This window comes from Lactuca virosa, chromosome 6 (assembly GCF_052849685.1).
Source record: "Lactuca virosa cultivar CGN04683 chromosome 6, Lactuca_virosa_CGN04683_v6, whole genome shotgun sequence".
NCBI classification, from domain to species: Eukaryota; Viridiplantae; Streptophyta; class Magnoliopsida; order Asterales; family Asteraceae; genus Lactuca; species Lactuca virosa.
This window is the reverse complement of record NC_136431.1, coordinates 263428547-263454242: the sequence shown is the minus strand read 5'-3', so window position 1 is coordinate 263454242 and position 25696 is coordinate 263428547. Positions and strand designations below refer to the sequence as shown.

At 37.4% G+C, this 25696-nt stretch overlaps 3 protein-coding genes across 3 annotated transcripts; 2 read left to right on the top strand and 1 right to left on the bottom strand.

The window, feature by feature from the left end:
* Positions 1 to 3824: 3824 nt before the first annotated feature.
* LOC145120634 (cytochrome P450 81Q32-like) lies at positions 3825 to 5465 on the bottom strand. The gene is made up of 2 exons (XM_079056436.1): positions 4592 to 5465; positions 3825 to 4487 (listed from the first exon to the last, which is right to left on the bottom strand). The coding sequence occupies exons 1-2, from the start codon at positions 5429 to 5431 to the stop codon at positions 3861 to 3863; spliced, it is 1467 nt and encodes a 488-aa protein (XP_078912562.1). The 5' UTR covers positions 5432 to 5465; the 3' UTR covers positions 3825 to 3860.
* Positions 5466 to 8341: 2876 nt separating this feature from the next.
* On the top strand, positions 8342 to 10951 carry LOC145122499 (uncharacterized). The gene is made up of 8 exons (XM_079058095.1): positions 8342 to 8477; positions 8537 to 8982; positions 9054 to 9347; positions 9534 to 9719; positions 9793 to 10042; positions 10117 to 10373; positions 10467 to 10664; positions 10751 to 10951. The coding sequence occupies exons 1-8, from the start codon at positions 8342 to 8344 to the stop codon at positions 10949 to 10951; spliced, it is 1968 nt and encodes a 655-aa protein (XP_078914221.1).
* A 7685-nt stretch (positions 10952 to 18636) lies between these two features.
* On the top strand, positions 18637 to 19894 carry LOC145122498 (uncharacterized). The gene is made up of 2 exons (XM_079058094.1): positions 18637 to 19180; positions 19248 to 19894. Exons 1-2 carry the CDS (start codon positions 18637 to 18639, stop codon positions 19892 to 19894), a joined length of 1191 nt encoding a protein of 396 aa, XP_078914220.1.
* Positions 19895 to 25696: the final 5802 nt, after the last annotated feature.

The following is a 25696-nucleotide window of genomic DNA, read 5'->3' as shown; positions in this document are numbered from 1 at the left end:
TATATATATATATATATATTATTATTGTACTGTTTTAAAATATAACATTTACAATGTGTAATTAGTCATTTCTTAATTCTAAAATCAAGATTTGAAACATCATAATTAATAGTGGACTCGTTTTAAAGCTCCTGATAAAAAATTTATAATGATATGAATTGTGATGAATATATAGAAAAAAGGAAAGATATACTTAAATTTATTAGTTATTACCTTACGCAATTCTGCTAATTTTTCAGTGTTGAGTACCCAATCTTCTCCACCAGTCCACTTGGTTATGATTTTACTGAGGGCAGGATTGCAGTAATATATCCATCTTCTTGGTGTCACTTCATTTGTTTTGTTTTGAAATTTCTCAGGTTAATTATGTAAAAGGTCAATATAAAGTAAATTACTCTATAATGTACTGAAATTTTGATTTTTTAATAACTTACCTACCAAGTGAATCTTGAACAGTATGTGCAACAAATGCAAGGTTTAGATTTGCAGAGCCTTCAACGATATCTTTAGGAGCCAAGTATCTTTTGCAATCCATTTTTTCTGCATGCTTGAGTACCAGATTTGCCCTTTCAGCCGGATCCTTGGTATCCAATGTGCCTGGGCTGCAATGTTCTGGTGCAAGAACATTAAGCAGGTAAGCATAAGCTTCTCCATCCTACACACATCATGTACCAAATCACACTGGTGTTAATAAACATGAAAAAAAACACAAATGAAAAACGAAGATTTATCTTGAGATCAGATGAGAAATTTGTTACAGGTTTCTTGTATCCTGCTTTCTTACAGGATTCGAATTTCAGTGAATAACCTAGTCCAATCAACGTCAACATCAAATTAAACCGGTCTGTGGTTTCTAGCGAGGAGATCGGAAAGTAATTTAGTGAGAAAATTAGCTCGACTCCGGTGATAATCAATCCACACACACAAATGCTTGATTGCTTCCCTTTTATCCTCTTTGAGAACAATTATAGTTTCATGATTCGATTAGGGAGGAAGAGAATGAAAATGTTGTGGTTAGGGGTGATTACCTGATGAACCAGTGGAAGGATTTGGCGGAGCAGGCGAATGATGATCCGATTCACGACTAGAAACACAAAGAACCTAAAAAGAATCTAAAGTCAGGGACAAATCTAGAAATTGATTTAAACACGATCTCATCTATCACCACAAAAACACCGATGAACATAATTAGAACTCCAGCCACAGTGAACAAGCTCTGAATAGATCTAGAATCAGAATGATGGATGTGAGAAAGGAAATCGATTGAGAAAGCTCTGAATAGATTTACGTCTAGCATCAAAGAGAAGAAGGTGAAGAGATTTACGGATGTTATTAGTTGTATGGATCGGTAACTTCACTTTTTTCGTTTTCTGAAAGGGGTTGCTCCGAGGAGGTTTGTGCCTCCATGTTCGTGGTTAAATCATGGAGGAAATAGACAGAAATCAACGAGGTGTGATCGTTGTGGAGACCGAAGTTGATCTGGAAGGCAGAGGGCATCGATATGGAAGGCGGAAGGATCTGATCTAGAAGCAATCGCCGATGAAGCTCTGAAAGAAAGAGAGTCGTTGGGTGAGACAATCGATGGATTTGGGAGAAAAAGAATCGATCGGATTTTGGGGGAATGATCTAATTTCCAGATTTTTTTTTTCATACCGATAATACCCTTATGATTATGTTTACAGAAACCTAATATGCCACTAAAGATAGTCATATTTACAAAATATGTCATTGATCATCTAAGCCATCCAAATAATTGATCCAACCCTCCACTTTTAGTTCTCGGGTTCTCGGGAAACTATGAGTTCTCAAATGATCATTGCTCTCTTTCTCTCTCTCTCTCTCTCTCTCTGTATATATATATATATATACGATTCGGTTTTTTAGAGTGATTTTAGGGTAAAACCACCGCATCGATTATATTTAGTTTTTATCAAATTAAAAACAACACCGTCATTTTTTGTAACCGTTTTGGTTTATTGTTGGTTTTTTTAAAAACAAAAACCCTGACTTGGGGTTTGATAGATTTTCAAAATGCTTAATTTTTCAATATTTTTTTTGCATTAGGAACCATTACAAACTTGTTTTGTAAAAATTAAAAAAAATAGCTTATTTTTGTTAAAAATAAGACAAAATTGCAAAAATGGTCCCTGTGGTATGCATTTTTTTGGGGTTTCAGTCCAAACCTCGACTTTTTTGGATTCATGGTCCTTTTGGCCTAGTTTGTACGTAGAAATGGTCCCTCGACTTAACTTCCGTTAAGTTATTGATGTTAACCCCCTCATGTGCATCTCACATGAGGGTATATTTGTCTTTTCACATATAAAGGATCATTTTTGCACCTAAAAAATATATCTTTTTTTTAAAATAAAAATTAATACCTATTTATTTATTTTAATAATTAAAAAATAAAAAAGGTTTCTCTCTTTCTCTCTCTCTCTCTCTCTCCACCCAAAATACAAAAAACCAAACCTGCGATGGTGGGTTGTATTTGAACTTATGAAATTGAAAATCAACTTCAACTAGAGAATCGAACATTCAGCTTCAACCAGAAAATCAAGTTCAAAAACCAAAAATCAAGTTCTGAGATTAAAAATCAACCAGGAAGCAAATATTAAAAATCTGGGTTCGAGTGGGTCCATGGTTCGATTTGCAAATAGAGACAAATCAAGCTTCGATTTGGAACCTAGGTAAACAGAGAAGAAAGGGGAGGGTTATCAGCTCTGATTTTGTTTTGAAAATCTTCGTCTTCGTCACCACCTATTCGCCTGGAAAGCTTGTCTTCTTTAAAGCTTACAGAAGACCCAATTGACATGAGTTGAACTTTGACAACTGGAACTGGAACTCAAAAAAAAGGGGTTTTTTTTGTGATCGTGTGTGCAGGTGAGAAACAAGAAGAAAGAAGATGGGTGGGGTAATTAGGTGTGTGTTGAGAGAAGATGGGTGGGGTAATTGTGTCGTTAGTCTCCGTGGATGTCGACCCATTGCCTCAACAACAACTTCGGTAAGGAAATGTGCGAAAGGGGGAAGATGCAATGAATAACTGAATGAGGTGGTGAGGCTGCTCCCCGGCGAGTCTCATCGTGGTTTCTTTCTCGTCATCGATAGCAACGATTCGGAAAGGAATCAGAGCAGCTGCAACAACAACGATTGAGGTGGGGTGTTTGGGGTTGTGATTTTTCGAATGTAGGAGGGTTGCGGAGGTGTTGAACATCGATTGTATTCATCGAAAGGGTTATAGCTCCTCTTGATCTCACCGGAAACAGCCATCCAAGGGTGTGTTTGTTTGTTTAATGCTCGACAGGGGATGATGCTCGACAGGGGATTTTGGGTGATGCTTCTTCAACAATTGTGTTTGGGAAGAAGAAAAGGGAAGATAGAGTGAGGAAGACGAGAGAGAGAGAGAGAGAGAGAGAGAGAAACCATTTTTATTTTTTAATTATTAAAATAAATAAATATGTATTAATTTTTATTTAAAAAAAAGGATATATTTTTGAGGTGCAAAAATGGTCCTTTATATGTGAAAAGATAAATATACCCTCATATGAGATGCACATGAGGGGGTTAACAGCAATAACTTAACGGAAGTTAAGTCGAGAGACCATTTCTACGTACAAACTAGGCCAAAAGGACCATGAATCCAAAAAAGTCGAGGTTTGGACTGAAACCCCAAAAAAATGCATACCACAGGGACCATTTTTGCAATTTTGTCTAAAAATAATCTCAGAAATTGATTTTCTATTTATATTTCTTTTGAACATAATTAATATAATAATAACATTTTTCATAACACCTATTACAAACCCAATTTTTGAAAGCCAGCTAGATCGCTGAATTTTGGACATTGTTTCCGCAAACTCATATCATATGCGAGTAAGAAGATCCACCATGTGCGGACGTGGTCTATATTTAGCTACCAAAGGTCGGGCTTTTGGCATCGTGAGACCAGGTCCTTCGTTCATCTCCACCTTCTCCACACCAATTCTCTCCCACTCAAAACACTGAACCAGTGTCCCTAGGGTCAACCCCACCAGTCGCATGGCCAAATCTTCACCAGGACACCTCCTTCGCCCTGACCCAAACGGCATAAACTTGAACCCATGATCCCTCTGCCCTTCAACCTGATCAACAAACCTCTCCGGCTTAAATCTCTCCGGCTCCTCCCACAGCTTCGGATCATTTTGCATTGCCCAAAGGTTCACCAACAGCATTGTTCCCGGGGGGACGAGGAAACCACCGACGATGCATTCTTCTGTGGATTCGTGGGGTGGAATCAGTGGTGCAGCTGGGCACATACGAAGTGTTTCGTTTATAACTCCATGAAGATAGGGAAGATTAGGAAGATCGGAGTCGTTCATAAGTCTTGAAGAACCCACTTTCTTGTCTATTTCGTCAACAACCCTTTTTAGGGAATCCGGGTGGTTCAGTAGAAGAGTTAAAGCCCACTCTAGGGTTCCTGCTGAAGTATCAGTTCCAGCTGAGATCATCACCTTTAATTTGAATCCATAATCCACAAAATTTGGTTAATTAACATAACCTACTTAAAAATCTATATGATCGATATTCCAGAACGATATGTGTTTTGAAGACTTACTAGTATCAAGCCTCGAATGATTTCATCTGTATAGTATTCCGGATCAGTTTCTTGCAAGGACAACAGGACATCGATGATAGTCAAAGAATCATGACTCCTCATCCTCCTGTGCCCTTCAATCATGTCTTGAATGGAGGAATCCTTCTTTTGATTTAGTTTTACCATCTTCTTTTCAGTCGAGTTTACACCAATCCACTTTGCTAGAGGCACAAAGTCTCCGATATTTGATGCACCGCTCAACCGGAAAGTTTCCTCCACCATTTCCTGGAACTTTCTTGCAGCCTCCGGTTCTCCCTTGTTGTCGCTGTATAAGCGTCTCCTTCCTGTGATCATTCTCATTATCGTGTTCAATGTAACGCTAAAAAAGCATGACTTCATTTCAACGACATCGAATCCAGAGTTTTTAGAGCTCTTGTGTAACATAGACATTAGAGAGAGAACCTCGTCATGACGAATGTTTGTAAACATCTGAATACGATTGTTGGACAAAATTTCAAGCGAAGCAATTTTTCTTAAGTTTCGCCAATGGTGTCCATACGAGGCCCAAGTAAGGGTGGTGTAGTTGTAACCAAGGTGTTTTCCGGCAAGTAGCTTTGGCCGGTTTGCAAATACTAAATCATTGGTTGTAAAGCACTCTTCAGCAGCAGAAGGAGATGAGACAACGAGGACTTTGCGTGAACCAAATTCAAGAAACACAACAGAGCCATACTTGTTGGAAATCTTGGCTAGGGTTCTATGAAGTGGTTTTTTTAAGAGATACAGATGCCCGATTATGGGTAGTGAAAGAAAAGGCCTTGGTGGGAATCTATGGAACTTATGAAGGAAATGTTTGGTGATCATGTATAAGAAGAGAGAAAATAAAAAGATAGAGCACCAATTCATCATGAAAAGATTTAACAGAATCGACTGGCTTTAATTTGACTATAAAATCAACAACTACGAGGTGGTATATATCAAGACTCAAGTAATTAAGCAGTAAACTAATCGGTATATATATAAGAAAACATACGTACTAGACAATTAAAGAAATATATGAGTACAAGAGTATAGATTCGTATTACGAGGAACACTGATACTGGTGTTTGCATCCAAGATATTAGTCGGCTATCAGGTTTTTTAATTAACGCAATGTTCGTTGTTAAGATGATTGAATATTTAATACTCTTATTCTTGTTTTCGATCCTGTTTCGTTCTGTTTTTTTTTTCTTTCTAGTAAGCTTTCATTTTGAAGGTGATTATTCTAATGTGGTGTCCTTTTCATGCACTACGAATCAGATGTTGATGGATGGGTAGGAAACAAATGTCTTTCCCAAATGGCGTATAATTACTTGGTTATCTGCTCTCTCGTGATGTGTTCATGGCAGAAACAATTGTGCTTTGTCTCCTATAAGTTTGTTACAGCATCCAAGATTGTAGGATAAGGCTTTTCATGACACCTCACTAATAGTAAAACAAAAAAACAAATTCTAACTTATTTAATTTTTTGGTGTAGTTTTTTCATTAAAATTTTCAAATAAAAAAACATATTTTTATTTCTATATTTAATATTTATTTACAATTGATAAATAATACTAAAACACCAAATATAAAATATAATGTTTAAGTTTTATTAGTATAAATTGATACCTCGACACTAAACTTTACGACCAGATGTAATATTGGTAAATAGTATAAAACTAAATATCAAATATAATATTATATTATTCATTAATATTAAATTAAGGTTTCACTAGTACGAGTTATTTTATTTGATAATGTTAATTGAATTATTATATTTAATAATTTAAAATACAATACATATTTAAATAAAACACATAGTTAATACATAATTAACAATTCTGGTAATATTATAATAATACAAGTGACATGATTGTTTTGTAAAAAATGTAGAAGTTGGATAATAAGGAATATCAAATATGACTAGATATAGGCATGCACAAACCGGTTTTTTCTTTAACCGGACCGGTTCAAAAAACCGGTTCGGTTCTGGTCAACGAAGTCAAAAACCGGTTCACCCCTAAACCGGTTCGGTTTCAAACCGGTTCACCACCAAAATAATTCGAACCTATACAAACCGGTTCGGTTCAGTACAAACCGGTTCACCTCAAATCGGTTCACCATAAACCGGTTCAAAACCGGTTCGGTGAACCATTTCAAAAAAAATCGGACGGAATTGCTTCTTTTTTACAATGTTTGTTTTGTTTCTTAGGATATCATGGCTAATATATGCATCGTTAGTTTGTAAGACCGGTTCTCTAGACCGGTTCAAAATCAGTTCAAAACCGGTTTTCTAGATCGGTTCAGCATAAACCGGTTCAAAACCGGTTCGAATGGCTAGAAGTCCTAATTACTACAAACCGGCGGTTCGGTTCGACATCAGATCGGTTCAACAGTGGACCGGTTCAAGGGTGAACCGGTTTTCGGTTCGGCCACCGGTTCGGATCGTAAACCGTTTTTTTTGTGCAAGCCTAACTAGATATGGGTCTAAGTTTGTAAAAGTTGGATACTTGGATTATAAAATTTCGGTCTCATGTTTACTTACTGTTTTGGGTTGATTGTATTCATTCGTAGAGGCCCAATTGTTTGTATCCGCATTGGTTCATCAAGTCAAAAAGAGTTTGTCAAGCAAAGATTTTGGATCCTAGTTTACAGTCCGTGTCTATTTTCTCTGTAGGTGGGTTTATACCACAATCCATTATATTTTTATTCTTCTCTCGCCCTAATAAAAATTAGACAAAATTTCACAATTGGTCCCTGTGGTTTACATAATATCACACTTTGAGGACTTCTTAGCAAAAAATCACGCGAATGGTCCTTAAGGTTTCGTTTCATTGTGCGATTGGTCCTTGACCCTAACCCCGTCACTTTTGTACCGTTAGTGAAGGGGTAAATTTGTCTTTTCATCTTGCAGTCACTCTAATAATCCTTCATTATGCACATAATATACGCATGATCTCTGCAATTAAGTACAAAGATCATCTTCCACAGCTACCCATTACCCTTTCGCATTCATCTTCGTCTTCTCCAACAGAACACAAGGCGATGATCATCTTCCGATTGAAAACGATAATGGTGTTAACGTTATGGTCAGTTCGTTCCAAACACACAAAAGCATCAAATATGATTTGGAAAGGATATACCGTAAGTGACTTACTAAAGTGATCTTTGATTGTGTCGATTTGATATTACGCCCAAATAGTTGAAATTTTTTTTGTTATTCTTTATTTCAGAGGGAACAAGCAACTTCTTCACTCTGAAAATCCATCATGGTGGGATATTCACGAAAAGCCCTGGGAGAAGGTACGTAGATGGAACAATAGACTATGTTGACTTCGTAGATATTGACGTTTTCTCTGTGCACGAGTTGGATACAATGGTTCGAGAAATAGGGTACGTAGAAGGGCAAACTTTGTATTATCATTTTCTTATTCCAGAAGTAGAGTTGGACTTTGGTCTGTTACCTTTAGGAAATGATGGGGATGTGCATGTATTGTCAAATTATGTGGAAAAAAATAACCTTTTAAGTATCTACATAGAGCATGGGCATACAAGGGTTAACAATTATTTTTTGTCCCCCACCAAGGTTATTATTGAGGAGTTGGTTACTGATGTCTCCCCTGAACTAGATAGGAACCAAAAGAAGAGGAAAGTTGTTGGATCTTCTAGGAAAAATTAGACTACTCCCAGTCCATTGTGCCATATGGAACATTTGATGGACCTTAACAAGTGATACAGAATAATGAGCCAATTATGGATGATGAGCCAGTTATGAATAATGAACCAGTTATGAATGATGTGCCAGTTATGACTGATGAGCCAATCATAGATGATGAATATGATGAGCCAGTTATGAATAATCAACCAGTTGTAGATGATGAATATGATTGTGAGGATAGTGCATATGAAAGTGAATTTGATAGTCAACAAGATGCAAAAAAAAAACAGTGTTTGATGAGGAACCTTTGATAGATGATGTGGATGTGAACATGATCGACTTCTCTAGTATACTTGATGAAGACATTGACTTGGGGCAGCCCGATCCGACAAACAATAATACAGAGGAACATGAAAACAGTGAAGATGAACCTTTAGAAGTCTTAGATAATGATGTGTTTGAGTCATTTGCTAGTGAACAAGAGCCTAGAAAGAAATTGTTAAAGTCCATTCTAAAACCAGTTGCTTGTTCATCTGGTGAGGTTCACACTAAAGCTTTTAAGATTGGTCAGACATTCAAGGAAAAGGAAAAGATCAGAGAAGTTATTGCCAACTACTCTGTAAAAGAAAGGAGGGATCTATATTACGTAAAGAATGACAAGACAAGAGTTAGGGTAAAGTGTAGGGGTCTTGTCCCTGAATTGACTGGTGACAGTAATAAAGGTAGGGGCAATTTAGTACTTTCCAAGAAAACAACTTGTCCATGGGTTCTTTTTATTTCTAGGTCAGATGAAAAAAAAACGTTTAGACAGTCAAAACATACGAAGATTGTCATTCTTGTTTGCAAACAAGGACAGTGAGGGCTTGTTCATCTATGTTTCTAGCTAACAACATATTGCATCAAGTTGAAAGTAACCCCAAGATCCCTACACGTGCTTTACAGGAGGACTTAGTACAGAGGTATTCACTTTCAATATCAAAGATGAAAGTATTTCGGGCCAAAGCTATGGAAAAACAATATGTTTATGGTGATTATGAAAAGCAATATGGTATTTTGAGAGAATATGCCATGGAATTGAAGTCAAAGAATCCAGTTGCAACTGTGAAGATAGATGTCGAAACCGAACCCAATTTGTGTTCTGAAACAAGGATCTTCAACCATATATATATATATATATATATATATATATATATATATATATATATATATATATGCTTAGGCCCATTGAAGGAGGGATTTAAAAAAGGTTTGAGGGATTTTCTTGGATTTAATGGTACGTTTTTGAAGGGTCCCTTTCCTGGACAGATTCTCACTACAGTTGGGCTTGATTCGAACAATGGCATTTACCCAGTTGCATATGCCATTGTAGAGACTGGAAATATTAACTCTTGGACATGGTTTTTGGAACACTTGGGTGATGACTTAGATTTGAATTCTTCATCTAACTTCACTTTCATTTCAGATCGGCAAAAGGTACCCTCTAACTTCAACAACTTTTACTTTTTTTTTAATTTCATTTACTAACTTATTTTAATTATACTCACAGGGAATCTTGGCTGCAATAGAGAAGCTATTTCCATCAGCCGAGCAAAGGTTCTGTTTAAGACATGTGTATGACAACATGAAATTGAAACACAAAGGAGATGAATTGAGGGAAGCAGTATGGTGTTGTGGAAAAGTATACAACATACCAAAATTTAATAGGGCTATGGAGAAACTGAAAAAGCTTAATCCAGAAGCACATGAGTGGTTAAGTAAAATTCCTGCAAATCACTGGGCAAGATCCCATTTCTCTGGTAAGTATCAAACTCTTTTCACTAACACATTTCATAACTGATTTTAGAAATTAATTGTTTGGTTTTATATATAGGAAGGGCATTGACTGATAGTTTGACAAATAACTTGTGTGAGGTATTTAACTCCAAGTTAGATGAGGCAAGGGAAAAGCCTATAATCACTTGTTTGGAATATATTAGAGAATACCTCACAAAGAGAATAGTAAATGTTCATAAGGTGCTAGACAAATGCAAAGGTTCTTTAAGTACAACTGCAACAACAATCTTAGAACACAATAAGATAGAGGCAAATAAGATGAGGGTTCTATTTAGTGGAGCTGATAAATATCAAGTGACTGGTCTATGGATGGAGCAGTATGTTGTGAACTTGAAAGAGAGGAGTTGCACTTGCTGGAAATAGGACATTACAGGTATTCCATGCCAGCATGCTATTGCTGCAATGTATGATAAGATGCAGAATGGGTCAGAATGTGGAGATCCTGAGGCTTGGGTGAGCAAATGTTACTGGCTTAGTACATGGAATGCTATGTACCAACACACAATTGACACAATAAATGGAAGGAGCATGTGGCCTAGATCTGATTGTCCAACAACCCTTCTCCCACCCAAACATCACAAACAGGTTTGTTCTCATACATGTTTTGTATAATTTAACTTGAAACTATTTAATAAACTTGTTGATATGTAACCATATAAATCTGTTTATAGGTTGGCAAGCCAAAGAAAAAAAGGAAAAGGGCAGTTGATGAGCCAACTCAAAGTACCAAGTTAAGTAGGAAATACTTGACAGTCACTTGCAGCAAATGCCATAACAAAGGTCACAATGCCAGGACATGCAAGGGGCAGGGAGGTCCTAGTGAAGCTGGAAAGGGGAGTGAACAGATGAAGGGGAAACATGTTGTAGCTTAGTTTGTAGTTTTAAGTAATCTTTTGCTATTATGTCTAAGTAAAGTTAGAACATGATTACTAAGTTTGGTTATGGTATGTCAGTCAAAACAATTACTTTTGATAGGTATTTTGGGCATTGTATGTTTGTAACATGATATTGCACTTACATGCATTATGGTTAATGGTAATGCCACTTTGGTAATTAGTTTTTTGGTTATGTTACTGCACATTAATAATCAACATCACACTAACATGCAATCAAATTGACAATTTGCTTCCTTGCTAATATAATATCCATCACATTAAAACTAAACATTAAAATTACATTACATATAATATCCATTACATTTTCTTGTCCCAACATTACATACAATCACAGGGAAAATCCTTCAAAAGCTAAAACAAAAATGGGACCAAAACACAGATTCCAAATCACAGATTTCCCCCCAAAAGCTTCTTGATTTTTTACTTGAAAAAGTAACACACCAAGAAAAACAACCAACTCAGACAAAGTAACCATTTCACCATCATCAATCTTGCTTCAAGATTGTTTCTTCCACGCAACAACCCCGGAATCACAACAGTTGACCTAGGGCACATGGGAGGGTCGAACCGTCCAAAAAAGCTGCATGTTCCTCCTAACCTTGAGCATGACCAGAATCGACGACCTGGGTTCAAATTAGTCCACGATGTCACCAAAATCGCCGGCCTTCCACAGTGGCATATCACCATCTTCTTCTTTTTTGGAATAGAATGTGAGTGGGGAGGGAAGAACAGAGAACGAGAAGTAAAAGGATACGAAGGTGGGGCTTACATTATATACTCTGATGCACAACAAGATGAAAAGACAAATTTACCCCTTCACTAACGGTACAAAAGTGACGGAGTTAGGGTCAAGGACCAATCGCGCAATGAAACGAAACCTTAAGGACCATTCGCGTGATTTTTTGCTGGGAAGTCCTCAAAGTGCGATATTATGTAAACCACAGGGACCAATTGTGAAATTTTGTCTAAAAATTATATGTATATAATCATACTTTTAACTTTTTTTAATTAAATTTAATGATTATATAAGTATTTATAATAATAATAAATAAATATTTCATTAATTTAATTAAAAACGATTACACAGTTAAAAGTAAAAATGATAATTAAATAAAAACTCTACAAAATTAAGATTAATTGTAATTTTTTTTTCATGATTTCTTCTCTAACCCTCAAAACAATATTGTGCTCGTTTACGGTAAGATGATGAATGTTTTTTGTTTTTCTTGTCCCGCTCTTTATTTATCCTATCGAGTTTTTTTTCTCATCCAATTTCTCTTTTTTGAAATTCAAATTATAAATTTCGAAATTATTGGCGACCTTGTGAATCCCATCTCCTCTTCCGATTCCCCGATATGTTCGACGAAGACCCTCTTTTTTTCACCTTATCTTGACCCATGGGGCGGACTATCTCTTCAAGTTCGAGCTCATCTTCCTCTTCATTCAAATCAAACCCGAAAATGAGCATCCGATTAAGTAGTGTAACTCGTATCGGAAACTTTGGTTCTCTTCGAACCACCTTCTTCACTACCATACTCCTTCTGCCATTTTGGGGAAGTGACAAAACATTTCCAAATCTCGATATACTCGAATGGTCTCTTATTTCCTTTTTTATAAAGTTCAAGCACCTTCTCCAAAACCGTTTTATCGTATTCACCATTTTTCTGTTAACGTAGTGTGACATCCCCTAATTTCTCGGCCAGAAAAGACCGATTTAATTTATGTTTTTTAAAATAAAGACAGAGAAATCCTTTTAAAAGATGTTGCGGAATTGGTCCCCAAAACAAAACATGATAAAAGTTTGTCAAAACCTTTCTTTAAGGAATATATAATTTCATTTCATATCAAAACCTCGGGATGTCATGTTCCAATACAGATCAAAAGCATAAACAAGACATTATAAGCCTTTCAACAGTTATTTACAACTACTGGCCTATAATCCAAAAATCTCTCATCATCCTCCGACTATGCTCGGGGTCCACTATCTGTAACATAAAAAGCTGAGTGGGTCAGGCTTGGGAGCCTGGTGAGCATATAGGGTTTTCAACCCACAATAATAATAAACTTATTAAGTTCATCAATCAACAATAACCCTGATTACCCATTCCCGTTATCCTCACTTTACGTCCCTAAACACCTATCACAAGGGACCTAGCCTAAAGATTTTCATCGGGGCGACAACACTGCTTTGGGGGTTTCCCAGCAACTTATGTCAAATAAGGCAACCATGTGGGGGATGGAGTACAACAAATGAACACCCCAAGCTCATTAACATCTACAGGTTGCGAGCCTGCCAGCGTTCCACTGGACTGTCTAGAAAGTCTGTGGTCGTCATCCATACTCCGCTAGATGACTAGATCACTATCACATCGAGGCCTCTCATCATTTTATTTCATCACATATCAACTATCTACCCATGTTTTACCCAACATATTTGTAGATAAAAATACATATACAGTTTAAAACTTGTATAAAACATCTATTCAACAGTCACCTTAAATAAACAATTAATATAATTACACATAGCACGTATTTTAAAGAAAATACTTCATATATATGTGTAAGGTGAAAGTGACTATACACTCACTTGATTTATTGATAATCGAGCAGCACTTCGTTTCCTAAAACGATAGTTTCTAATAAAACCAGGAGTTTTATTGAGAAACCGGGCTCTGCGAAGGTTGGGCTTCGAAACCGAAAAGATAAATTTCTCGGGCTTCTCGGGCACTTCGGGGCGTATTTCGGGTGTTTGGTATAATACCGGGGCTTTGGGGGATGTTGGAATGAAAGAAATATTGAAAAAGGGGATAAAAATGACAAGTTTTCAAAGTATCACCGGGAGGTCTCGCACCCTCCTATTTATAGGGGCGAGGCTCCTGATCCAAGGGATGAGAAGCCTCCACGTGTCAGCAGATCCGAAGTGAAGGAGCACATGGGTCGCACGTGCGAGGGTCCTGGTGTCGCCTTCTGATTGGACCGAGGTCTAGGTCCGGGGGGGGGGGGGGTCGTGGCACCTGCGAAGCTCGGACACGCTTCTGATGACACACCGAGATCGGACACGGGGCGACACGCGGACTGCTTCGGTTGGGCCTCCTTTCGGTCGAATCAGCAGCGAGCACGTGGCATGCATGCGAGATTCCGGGTGACGTGGCCGAACACCAGCCATGCGAAATTCCTCTGTTTTAGCATTTTTTTCGATTTTTGTGCTAAAACTTCTAAAATCCATAACTTTCGCATACGAACTCCGTTTTTGACGTTCTTTATATGCACGCGTAGGTAAAATTATGTTCTACAACTTTCGTTTAGACTTCGTCGGCTAATTTTGACTTTAATTTTTATATTATTATTTTTAACAGACCGGGACAGGAAATCCGTTAAAAATTCATAACTTCTTCATCCGACGTCCGTTTTCGTCTGTCTTTTTACCGTTGTACTACTATTGACGAGACATTCGATTCTCGTTTAGGTTGTGTCGGCTAAAAATCACTCGATCTAAAATTCGAGTTTTTAGCTGTCTACTGCTAAGCTGAAACTTAGAAAAATCATAACTTCCTCATACGAAGTCAGATTTGGGCGTTGTTTTTATACATACTCTCGGTTTAACGAACACTAAGACTTTCGTTTAGATCACTAAGGCTAAAAAGTAGTTTATCAAAAAAACTCACTTTTTACGACATTCGGCACCGTACCGGTTTTGTCGTGAAACTTCGACAGGTCATAACTTCTTCGTTATAACTCGGATTCGGTATTCTTTATATATCCGTAATCCTTGTCACGCCCACTACAAGTTTCTTAATAGATATCGGCTTTATCTAATATTTATTTTCGACGCTCATTTTTATTCTTAATCAATTAAACCCTAATAATTAAGCATAAAACACATAATTTTCACATAATATTCACATAATTCCTTTTCATTTCTTCAAAATGAGTTACAAAGGTTAACCTAGACTATAACATCAATATTAATGTCTAGCCTAGAAATACGGACGTTACACGTAGCAAGTTAACGAGCGTCCCGTTAGATTTTGTGACCATTTTGTTCATTTCGTGAAACTTGCTAGTGTATTGGTCTTTTATTCGGTAGTCACCATGACCCATAATGATCTGAAATCGCTCTTTAATGCATCACCAAAAATGTTCCTCTTTTTGCACAGTCCCGATTTTGGGATCCTCCGAGATGTTGACCCATGATTTTGTTAATTTTTTCTATTCTTCTGATATCCATTGGCGAGGGGTCGCCTTTTTTTTAACCGCTACTTTTCGATTTTTCCCTTTCCTCATCTTTTGGAGTTGGATGGTTCGGTTTGTGTTTCATGAACAAATTGGGGTTCAGGTTCCTATTCAGGTTGGGTTCTACCGAATAAATTCGACTTCTGGTGTAGGGGGTTGGCTTCCCGAAACTTATTCAGTAGAGGGGAAATTTTTTCCAATAAGGTTGGGCTAATGGGTTGCATGGTGTTATAGTATTTGTTGGTAGTAAAAGCCTTGTGGTTGCGGTAGTTGTTGGGGTTGGGGCTAAATCGTAGAGGGATCAAGTTGTGGTCGGTAAACTGATGTATCCAAAAGACAAATATTTGCAATCGGTGTTCTTGAACCTCTCGCATGCGATTTGTTTCGAACGGTTCTTGGGGTGAGATTTGTAGGATGGTTGTTTTGATTTATTTTTGGAGTGAAAATGGTAGTATTCTGTGTGAAAGAGAGTATTTTAGTTGTGTGAAATGTGTGATATGTATTGGAGTATTTATAGCGAGATTTAATTTTATTTTTAAACTAGCAATTTAAGACATTTTGAAGGGGAGGGGGGATTGTTTTTCTCATGTGGTGGTCTTCTCCTGTAATAACATCAACCCACGGAAGCCCTAACTGGTGTCGTGTTCACTGCACCACCGCGGTGACACGTCACCCACCGTAGGGTGCGGTCAAGCTCAATATCGTTTGGTCTAAGGTCTTGTTGCGTATGTGCCAGCCAACCTCTACCTCAAATATCCCATTCATATGAGATTTGGGGTCTGAATTAAGGGAAAATACCACTAATAGACAAAAAAAGGGGGCCAATTTCAAAATTAAGTCATAAAAAATGACTTTTCCACTTATAGACACGCATTCCGCGGAGGACCCTCTGCGGACCTCCGCGGAGCGTTGTTTCCACCGCGGATTCTTAAAAAGTGACTTTTTTGTATTGTTTACAAAATTGCTCCACGGGGTCCTCTGCGTAGACATTAACTCCTCCGCAGAGGGGATGGTTGGCTGGGGTTTTAATCCCTCTGCAAAGCGGATGACGAGGAGCTCCGCGGAGAGATTAATCACTCCGCGGAATGAATGGTTGGAACGGTTTTGGACGGATTTTTTGATACAAATGTTGTTTTTTCATTTTCTTATCTCCATTTGCGTTGAAATTTGTTTAGTGTTACTGATTTGTTTTCCAAAAGAAATATGAGTTTTGTTATTCTATGTACCGGGGGTTTTTGGCAGATAAGTAATGGGGTTAACACCTACGTTAGACCTAAGTTTAACAACTTAGGTATACTGCTTCCGCCAAATATTGATCGTCGAATATTGTTTGATTTGGTCAAAAGTAAGGCTAATTTGTTCAATAGTAATATATCATTGTCATTTCAACACCCGGTTCATGGGTATGTTATGAATATTGTAGACGAAGCAGATGTTCATCAACTCAGAAATGTAATTTCTGAAACGAAGCAGATTGTGCATTTGTATTTGGAGGTGTTTGAGGGATGGGTCGAACCGACAGAAGCGGTTGAGAAGATTGTACCATACAATGTTGAAAACATTGTATCTGATAATGTTGAAAACATTGTATCTGATAATGTTGAAGAGTGTCCAGAACAAGAAACTGTTGCAATGAATACAGTGGAAGAAGAAAATTTATATGAGTTTGGAAGACTGGGTGACAAAACTTTGTCAGATGGTGAAGAGTCAAATGAAGGCTGGTCAGAAGATGAGTTCACACACGGGAAAAAAGCTTCAGACATATTTTACGGTATGCCTCCCATACCTGATTGTCCTGATCCTATTGTTGAACCCGGACCATTTCATAGTTTAGGTCCAAATGATGATATGTTTGTTCGTCAAACGTATGATAACAAACAACAACTAATATTTGCTTTGAGTCTTAAAGCTACCAGAGAAAAGTTTCAGTTTAAGACCAAACATTCTAACAAAAATCGTTATGAGGTATATTGTGAAATTGAGAACTGTAGTTGGCGTTTATATGCAAAACGCATTGTTCCCACTGATGAATTTGAAATCAGGAGTTTCAACAACGTGCACACATGTTCGTCATTACAGATACACCCTAATCATAAGCATGCTAATAAAAAAGTCATGGGTACTATATTGCATGAGATTATGGGAAAAACTCGTTCCAAGGTTTGGAGGCCTAATGAAATATCAAGGGATTTGAATGCTTTGTTGGAAATTAATGTAAATTACAAACAAGCTTGGCGTGCAAAACAATATGCTATGGAATTGTTGTTGGGATCCTCTGAATAATGTTTTTCCAAACTTCCTATTTATTTTCATAATTTGAAGAGCCATAATCCCGGTACAGTGGCATATATACAAACAGATTCTGAAGATTGTTTCGAGTGTTGTTTTTATGCCATTGGGAGCACGGTAAATACAAAAACTTGTTATTTAATATATAATTATTTGTAAGAAATTGTAGAGTGTTTATGTGTTCCATTTTAATATATTGCAGATACGAGCGTTCAAACGTTTTTGTCGTAAAGTTATAATTATGGATGGGGCGCATTGTTAGTATAGGGTCTTCATTTTCCTCTTAAGAATGGTTCCTGTAATGAAAAGATTAGCAGCAAACGATGTGGCTGAGGCTCGAGTTGGACTCGATTCCCTTAAACAGATTTGCCGTCTGTTCCCAGGGTACAACAACCTTAGCAGTATTGTGTACTGCCGGATATGACGACTTGCCTGAAAGAATCGCCGGAAGCAGGAGCACAGAGAAGGAGGAAGAAGAAGAGTATTTTCATCCGTGTGTTTGAATGAGACGGCCAAGGTCTTCTTTTATAGTGGAATCTTGAAACGGAAACAAATCACTAATTGATTGAGCGTTTAATGGCAATAAATGTCATTAATTACGCAATTAATGCATCCGTTACAAAATTCAAAAATAGGGACCAAAACTGTCAAGTTTAGCGCGCGCCCGAGTTTTCGGAGCTGCATTCGTGTCCGCAGGTCGTGCCCATGCACGAGTTCGGTGTTTTTGGTCTACGGGACCAAGATTTGCACCCCCCCCTGCGCGCGGGTAGGAATTGTAGCATAACCATAGACACAAGCTTGTAAGCCTTCCATGCAATGAAGCTTATAAACCTTGTTGAGTTTGGTCTCTCTACCAATGTGAGACTCATTCCCACATTCCTCTCTTTTGCTAAACTTATTCTCAAATACCCATCTTTGAGTATCGATATCTCATTCACTTATACTCTATTTTGGACATATAATAAATCGTTTCGAAGTCCTCATGGAGGAGAACACAAACCCACTTAGAGTTCGTTATATATACAACATATGTAATATTTATATATGTCCAAAGTTAGTAAAAATATAAATATTTATACTAAATTTCCAACACGCATTTGAAGGGTGATTTTAAGGGAACCATATTGCATGCAGTAGCTATGGATGGGAACAACCAGATAGTGCCCCTTGCGCACGGAATATGCAAAAAAGAGAGTGGTCTTACTTGGACATGGTTTCTTGAAAAGTTGTATGAATGTGTTGGTGATTGTCAAGAATTGACTTTTGTAACTGATCGGGCCGATGCAATTCGGGTTAGTATTGAAAATGTTTTCCCTCAAGCTCATCATGGCGTGTGTGCTTTTCATCTACTAGGAAACATAGTACACAAGTTTGGGAAAAATGACAAAACAAAAGTGTTGTTTTGGAGGCTTGTGAAAGCTTACAAAAGAAATGTTTTTGAAGAATTGTGGTCTAGATTTAGTTCTACTAGGCCGCAAGTAGCGGCGTATCTAAGTGAAATTCTGCGTGCTAAATGGACTAGAGCATATTCCCCGTCGAAACGGTACGATTACATGACCTCCAACAGTACAGAGTCCATGAACGTTTTATCTGTAGATGCAAGGAAGATGCCTATAATACCCCTTCTTGAGTTCTTCCGTCGTCTTTCTCAGGAATGGTGTAACAAGCGTCGCATCGATGGAGGTATGAAATTAATTTAGACTTTACTTATCTCTAATAATAATTTCCTGTAAAAATATATTCTTTACAGGGAAAGGTTCAACAGTGCTAACCGAGTGGGCTGAAAAAGTAGTTAGTAAAAATGAAGAGCGTACGACAGGATGGTCCATTTCTGGTGTTTCAGATGCAATATATCAAGTGCATGATTTCAAACATGGTGGCATAGTTGATCTGAGGCAAGAGACTTGTACATGCAAATATTGGGAAGGAACTGGGTTGCCTTGTGGTCATGTCATAATGGTCTTAAAGCACTTGAAAAAAACTAACTTCGTACATTTGGCTATAGATGCTTACAAAATGGAAACGTACCGGAGTACGTATGAGGGGCCGGTTTACCCCCTTCCAGAACCGTGTGATTGGGAGATTCCTTCTGAGATGATGGTTGTTAAACCCCCGATAATGGATACACGTCAAGCTGGTAGACCAAGAAATAGAAATCGTATCCCGTCACAAGGTGAGGAACCTATAGTAAGAAGGTGTAGTAGATGTGATAGTACAACACATAATGCAGCGACTTGTCCGACATTGGTCCCAATGAAACCAAAAAAGGCTAGAACAAATAGTGCGCCGTCATGTAGTAACACAAAAGGGAAAGGGAAAGGGACACAAATGACTCAGGAGACGGTAGAGACGCACGGGACACAAGAGACGCACTGGACGAGTGGGACGCAAAGATAAGACTATTGTTCAACGTTTGATTTGAATGATTGATGGTGTATTTATTATTAATTATGTTTTGTTTTAGAGGATATTAATTTGTGTACTTTGAAATGGTTTGTTTATTTTAAAGATGATTGATAATATTATGATTATCAATTTATGTTTTGTTTTAGAGGATATTAATTTATGTTTTGTTTTAGAATACTAACTAAAAATCGAAGATAATACATTCAACAAACCAGAAACATATAGCAAACGTACAACAACAGTAATTAACTTAAGGGAATTGCACACGTACAACAACAGTAATTAACTTAAGGGAATTGCAATGGATACTTTTCTTTCTCCATTGTTATGTAGTCGTCCCTAATTCGTATTTTATCTTCCATACGGTCCTTTTGCCTCCCAAGTTCTATCATTTTCGCATCCTTGCCAGCTAGCCATTTTTCAGACAATTTGATATTCTTCTTAGCTGTTTTTATCCAATCCTCATGATCTTTGATTTCTTTTTTAGTATTCGCCATCCTTTCCTCAACCTCTTTGCACTCCGTCGCAATGAGGTCACGACGTTCAGTGAGAGCTCGAGATGACGCTTTATCTTTTTTTTTTCTTCTTCAGCCCATTGTAGTTGTTGCAAAGTATCCTCATACATATACCTGTCTCTTAAATTTGGTGATGGAGCAAGAAAAGGGTCGATCGGATCACAATAGAAACAATCAACTTCGTTGCACGAGCAAATATACAAACTTGAAGATGAACTCATTTGTAAATTTATAAAATATTTATAACTCTATACCAAAAATCCAACGACCATCCATGACTATATATAGTCCCTTCAACTCCGCAGAGAGGTGTTTGCAGTCCGCTGAGTTGTTTGTCAGTCCGCAGAACTGTATTGTCAGTCCGCAATAATGTTTGTCAGTCCGCAGAGTTGTTTGTCTAGTCGTTGTCCGCAATAGTGTTTGTCAGTCCATAGAGAAACTTTTTATATATATTAAACGTTGTCAGTCCGCGTTACTGACTTGTCAGTCCGCGTTACTTACTTGTCAGTCCGCGTTACTGACTTCTCAGTCCGCGTAGAGAAACTTTTTATATATATTAAACGTAGTATCTATAGGAAATTCAAATCTTTAATTGATAATAGAGATCAATTTACAAAATGGCGTCCAATGTACCAAGTTCTTTGAATGCAGTAAATCCATCTAATGCAGCCTCTCCAACAAATGGTACATCTCCATGGACGACAACAGAGTTGTTGGTCCTAACACAATGTTGGATTACCATTTACGAGGGTCTACCAGTAGTGGCTCCCCCTCATTGCCTTGTAGGTGATGAATGGTCCCGCCTAATAGCTTTGTTCAACTATAAGGTCGGACAAGGACAAGAACGACTAAAACCTGATATTGTTAGTAAATGGATGGATTTAAATTTTAAAGTCACATGGTTCAATCGATGCTACAATCATGAGAAAATGCGACGCTCTCAAGCAAATGATGAAGAACTTCTTCAAGACGTGAATGGGTATTACTTGTGCGAGTTTGATGGAACTGATTTCGAGTATACGGACGTTTGGAATCTGGTAAAAGATAAACCTTTTTTCATGTAGACGACTGTTTTATTTCCAATGTTTTATGTAATGTTTGTTAGTCGTAAGAAACCTTTTTCATATAGACTACTCTTTTGTAATGTTTTTATGTTATTTGTAATGTTTATTGTGTTTGATTGTATGATTTCGTAACATTTGTTGCTGAATTATGTTTAAAAATAAAAGATAATTAGCAGATTACATACTAGCAGAAGTGACTACATTACATACTAGAAACAAGTATTTAATATTAATATATATATATATATATATATATATATATATATATATATATATATATACAAATTACATTACATACTAGAAACAAGTATTTAATATTAATATATATATACAAAGTTCCTAATATCAACTTATATAGTTAGGCCTATATAGTATCCCAAATAACATTTGCCATCTTATTTCTGTAGAGAAATCCCGCATCTCTACGTGCCGTAGAAATCTTCACTGGTACCCCCGAAACAATCATTTCCATAAACATGCATACAAATACTCCACAATCCCCTTTGTCAAGACTATATTCTTGTTGTGGCACGTCTACAACATCAACAAACTCCAGCTTTGCTTTGTCTTTGTGTCCAACGGGGAAATGGTTCCAGTACTCAATGACATCTAACTCTGAGATAATACTATCTCCAAAACTTGTGAATTATCCACCAGTTAAGTACTTTGAGAAGTAACCCGCAATTCGTGCTGAATCATAAATTTCTACTTTCCAGGTATCTAAATGTAGCGCCGCCATAAACCAATGGGCACTAATAACATTTATTACGAATAGAACCTGCAAAAAATAATATAAGTTAAATACTCGTAATTTCAGTAATATTATATTTATAAAATAATAATTATTAAAGTTAACTAACCATATTCACATCCTTCCATTTAGGACAACCTCCAAAACCATTTGCTACATTCCTTAAAAATAATGATTTTCCGGGTTCCAAATTGATTTCTTGTGGAAATATCGTCCACCTAGCGTTCGTCGGCCGCCTTTCCATCAGCAAGGAACTCCATATCGCAATATGTTGTACATTTTAAGATAAAAATGTTAGAATTATTTATATAAATTCTAGTCTAAAAAAATAGTTAAAATTTTAATTAAATGAATGTTACCGAAGAAAGTAACCACCCTTTGTCAGTAACAGAAAGTAACCTCGACCAAAAATTCATATCTAGTGGGAGAATATGCAGCCTATGTTTAGTGATGAGTTTGGAAGAGAGCACACTCCATTCTTTCCAAAAACTCATCGGACTATTAGTATAAATACTGTCCAACAAGAGATGGTTTGAAACGTCACTACTCTCTGCATTGACAATGTCCTCATTTGTTTTTTTAGGACCCTCCTCTATTTTTTTCTTCCTTGTCTTGCTGATTTTCTTCAATTTTGCTGTAGATTGCATCTAAAAAATCAACATGTTTAATCATTATCAATAATGTAATATTTTAGAAATATACCAAATTTAAAATATGAGTTTTTTACCACTGTGAACGGAGTCCGCTGATACCATGCAACAACCCTCTTTCGTTGCGGCCTACCAATAGGAGTCACTATTTTTGTGTCATGTTCACCCACGTCTTGTGACGGCTCACCATGCGTAGGTGTAGGCACAACTTTCTCCTCCAAACCACCATAGTCGAACTGTGTATCATGGTAATATGGTTCTTCATCCTCTTCATTTATCATCTCCTCCTCCTCCTCCTCTACAAACCGTTTGTTTGGCTCATCTTTTTCATGTAATACACGATCTACTTTAGATGATAACTCAGCCACAACACCTAGTAGACGCTTCACTAATGCCTTTGTGCTACTCTTCTTCTTCTTTACGACCCTCGTTGATGTGTCGCTTGACGTATAAGTTGTTTCTATTTCAGGATGTTGCGAGGAAGAAGCATTTGTGGCAGATTCAGTCGAACATGTATCTGACTTGTACATAATTCTTCGAGGAGGCAAGGCAACAACAAGTGGACTATTTCGGACCGGACTATGTTGCGGTGGAGGAGACTCTTCATGGTTAAGAGTCCAATTGACGTAGCGAACATAAAACGACAACATCAGCTCCGTCCCGTTTGCCACGACTGGAATAGGTTCGTTGTTAGGCTACAAAAATTAAAATCAAATTGTTAGTTTAAAATGAAAATACGTTGGAATTTGTAAGTATAAATAATCCTTAATATAAAAAGCATACCACAAGCACGTTGATTATTCGACGACAGTTATCCCAAGATAACGGTGTTTTACTTCTCCACGACCTCATCCGCGGCAATTCTGTCGGGATGCGTACATAAAATTTGGTTGCCTCGGGGAACGTCTCCAAAATCCAGATCTATAGAAAGAAAATTTAAGTATCATGCTATTATATTTTATACTACAAACCGAAGTTCAATGTTATTATCGTATAAAAACAAAACAATGATAAGTAATTAAATTTATTAGAAAATAACCTTAAACGGCAGCATAAAACCAGGAACGGTATACTTGTGTATTTTCTTGGATTCGGGATTGGCCTCCTTGAATTGTCTAAATTCTACTATTTTCTTAAACATTCCACGCATCATCCGCGAAGTATACCTCCAAAAATACGTACCCCATGCAAACCTGTAATTTTCATATTGTATATTATAGTTATTATTATTGTATTCTATTTTTACACAATATTTAAATGTAATACATGTTCCAATCATCTCTATTATCAGCAAGCTTGTATATTGCAGCGGGAATGCACGTTTTAACGTCCCGTCCGTGGAGTCCCTTCAACACAAAAACAAGCTGGATAAGCATCACAACATCTTCATCTTGAACTGCCAAATATTTTGGAGACATAATGAAGTCTTCCAAATCTTTCAACCGCATACGCGCATCAGAAATGTCTAGGAATAACCGAGCACGAAGACTTGAATTTGACCGGGCTTTTTCATCGTGGAGTAAATCCACATAAGGACCAACTTTTAAACCACAAATGAGAATATATTCCGTTTCACCAAAATCCAAATGCGTCCCTTGTATATCAAAAAAAACCTCCCCATTTCAAATACTTCTTGAGACCTTACTTCGTGCAACATCATCAAATGCACAAGTAACGGATCACCATGTGGGATATGCATTCCTAAGAATATTCCAAACGGCGAAGCTTTGAATAATTGTCGTTGTGATTGTTTTAGCCGCGGAAAATAGTCTTTAATGATAGTACCCACCATACATTTTAAAGTTAAATCCGCTTTTTGATTGAGATCTAAGTGCTGCAAAACATAAGATTTAATTTAATATAATATAAAAGGACATAAAAAATAAATTAGGAAATTATGTTTAAGGTCATTCTGCGGAGGCTATAGGTCATTCCGCGGAGAAGCCTCTGCGGATAGACCAAAACCTCCGCGGAGACTCGCTTTTATATTTCGTGGAGAAAATACTTCACTCCGCGGAGGGTCCTATGCGGACTGATATAACCCTCCGCGGAGTAACATACACCTCCGCGGAATGGATCATCACCATTTCCGGAACCCACCTGGCAAACTCCATTTTTTCCTATCTAAATTTTTTTAATTTTGCCTATTTATTCAGTGTAATATAATCGGTTTTCAACAAATTTCATACATATACTACATTAATCCAAAGAAAGGAATGTGAGAAATACCCGGGAGCCTAAACCGTCGCTCAAAATATTGGGGAGATTGTCCTCCATTACTGCCGGAATGACAGTTCGTAATCGAAGTCGTGGTCGCCGGTTTGGACGTCGGAAAATGACGTCGTTTGCTGTCGTGGTCGCCGGGTTGCTGTCGGTGTCGCCGGAATCTATGGTGGTAGGTCGATGCGGAGAACCGTCTTTGTCAAAGAGGACAGGGGCGGAGCTTCAACGATTGATTTGGGGGGGGGGAATATAATATGTATAAAAATTGGTAAGCAGGGGGGCCACAGCCAAAATTTTATAGTTTTGGGCCTAAAATGTATAAAATGAAACTAAAAGGACTATTTATAACAAAAAATTCAGGGGGGCCACAGCCCCCCTAGCCCTAATAAAGCTCCGCCAATGAAAGAGGAATCGGGGGACCAGTGGGGGGACCAAAGAGGAGGGTCCAATTTTGTCAAAAAGAAGATGGGCAAATGACAAAAATACCCCTCTCCGCGGAGGTAAAATCGATCCGCGGAAGTCCGCAGAGGGTCCTCCGCGGAATGCGTGTCTATAAGTGGAAAAGTCATTTTTTATGACTAAATTTTGAA